At 36.2% G+C, this 2,489-nt stretch overlaps 1 protein-coding gene across 1 annotated transcript; it reads right to left on the bottom strand.

Moving 5' to 3' along the window:
* On the bottom strand, window positions 1-1,701 carry LOC105139553 (RING-H2 finger protein ATL46-like). The gene has a single exon (XM_011046030.1). The coding sequence runs from the start codon at window positions 1,492-1,494 to the stop codon at window positions 367-369; it is 1,128 nt and encodes a 375-aa protein (XP_011044332.1). The 5' UTR covers window positions 1,495-1,701; the 3' UTR covers window positions 1-366.
* Between the last annotated feature and the right edge of the window lie 788 nt (window positions 1,702-2,489).

Raw genomic sequence — 2,489 nt, forward strand, 5'->3', positions numbered from 1 at the left:
TTGAAAATTCCTAATGTTATACAGAATTTAATCAAGTGATCAAACTTATAGGCAATAAAATTACAGAAACGGGATGCTTTAACCCTGGCTTGTTTATATTTTCTGTGAACCAAACCAATTCTGGCTTTGGAGTTTCGAGATATTTAGACAACTTAAAGATTATGGATGAGTGATCACAGGCGACCACTCCACGTCTCTCATGTAACATTTTCATCTCAACTCATAAGCACTCCTGCAGTATTTTACATGACAATATTCAATGGGCATCCTCAGCTAAAATAATGAATTTATAGTACATAACATGGAGGAGAATACATACAAATTGATCAGTCAAGAAAGGGCAAAATAGTTTAGTGAGTGAATAGTTTATGTATCTCTTACAATTTCAGTGCTGGTATCATTGATCGGTAAACTTACAGCAACAGAAGACCAAGATGGCATGTCCACATGAATGCTTGAAGAAGTTGGAAATCTGCTCTTCTTAGACCACAGCCAAATCTTGGAAACTGAGAAGCTATCACCTCTTGTCCTCCCTCTGATTTTCTTGTCTTCCAAATCCCCGTCAGTTGAAGGGCATCCATTATCTCTTCCTCTGCAGTTAAGATTACCTTGAGACAAGGCCACTTGCAAATTGGATTCACCTTCCACATACTGCACTGTCCCCATTGAGTAACATCTCCTAGCATCCAAATTACACCTGCTGGTCTCTCCTTGTTGTTTCTCTCCAATACCTTCCCCGTCATTCAAAGTTCTGAACTTGCCAAGTCGCACTGAAAATACCCTCTTTTCACCATCACTTTTGTCCTCCACAATGGTAGCTGGTTTTTGACAATTGACAGATCCACACTCTTCTTCACAGGAGAATCCATTTGATAATTCCCTTGAGAGATCATAATTGGACAGTGGGTTTTCCATTGGAAGACTAGAGCCCAAAAGGGTCCCTCTACAAAGAGGGCAGGTTGAGTTTGAGAGAAGCCAGGTATCTATGCAGTTAATGTGAAAAGCATGACTACACTGAGGAAGCAACCTGAGCCTTTCTTGGTCTGAGAATTCACAGAGACAAACTGCACAATCAAATGGCTCCTTTAAACCCATGATGTCTTGGTAATAAAACACAGGTAGAGCATCAATGAAAGCTTGGTCTAGACCTGAATCATGCAAGCGAAAGAGCTGTTGAAGCTGTCTTTGTAGAGAATGAGACCCTGAGGTTTCTGGGTACCTATTGGAATGATAAATTGGGGAAAAAGATGCCCTCTTTAGGAGAAATCTAACAAGTAAATGAAGAAGACCAGAAACAAAGAAAACAACAGCAAAAATTACTATAACCAGAAGAAGCACTGGACTAAATTTGTTAAAAGAAGATGATGGCGGGGTTGATTCTTTCTCATAGTTGAGACTATTGTAAGGAGTTGAGATTGATAGAGGAGGTGGTAGAGGAGTTCGGTTTATTGTAAAACCATCCTTTTGTTTCACATCAAACAGAACTCTACACATTTTAGCAGATGGGTGCGCTCAAGAACAACACTTTCTCATGAGTAATTCGAGTTCAGTCTGTTCAGACTTCTGACAGCCCTTTACAACTGATATTGGTTGCCCTCACATAGACATTCTTGCTTCAACTGAGATTGTAGAGGATAAAAAGGAGTGCACAAACAAGCGAAGAACATAACATATTCTTAAGGAGGAATTGAGTGTGCTGTGAGGAAATTCTTTAGCTCTTTTTTTTGTTTTTTCCTTAGCTCTTAAATGAGGATTATGTGGTTAAAAAAGAAGACTGTCTTTTAAGTTTTAACAAAGTGTGAGCGCCGAGGGCTTTTGCGTTTGCTTAATGATAAATTAAAAGAAGGTAAGGTAGGGTTTTCCAAGAACCAGCCTTTTACACATACACCACAAAACTCCAAAAGTGCGCAAGAAATTGTATTTGGTTGGTCATTTGGTGATGACGGGACGGAGCCTTTGTCTTGAATTTCTGCATCTTTTTTAAATCTAACACAGTTTTCAAAAAAAAAAAAAAAATAGTGAGGAAATTATATATCCTTAAAAAGTTTCGGGAGAATGATATAGTTTTTACATAATTATTATTTTCAATCGTGATTGTTTAATAATCTCAATTTAATATATATATATATATGCACAATTTTTTTTATCAATTGTAGCCGCTCATAATAAATAAATAAAAAACCTTAAAACCCCAAAAATTTCAAGAGAAAGTAACCTCTAAATTACTAAAAACACTATCAAATCCTCCATTAAAATACCATAATCATTTTTTCCTTGTCTCAATGAGTATCTCTAATGTTTTTATGTTGTAAATTGCTGACCAAGCTTGTGTGTCTGGTAAAACTGCCTCCACTACTAATCACCTACACATAGCAAAAGCAAGGTAAAACATATATATTGTCTCTTAATTTGATGAGTTTAATTATTGAAGTAATATTTTTCATATTTTGATTTAATTTAGTATTTATATTGTGTTTAATAAATAGAAA

This window comes from Populus euphratica, unplaced genomic scaffold (assembly GCF_000495115.2).
Source record: "Populus euphratica unplaced genomic scaffold, PopEup_1.0 scaffold212.1, whole genome shotgun sequence".
Classification (NCBI taxonomy): Eukaryota; Viridiplantae; Streptophyta; class Magnoliopsida; order Malpighiales; family Salicaceae; genus Populus; species Populus euphratica.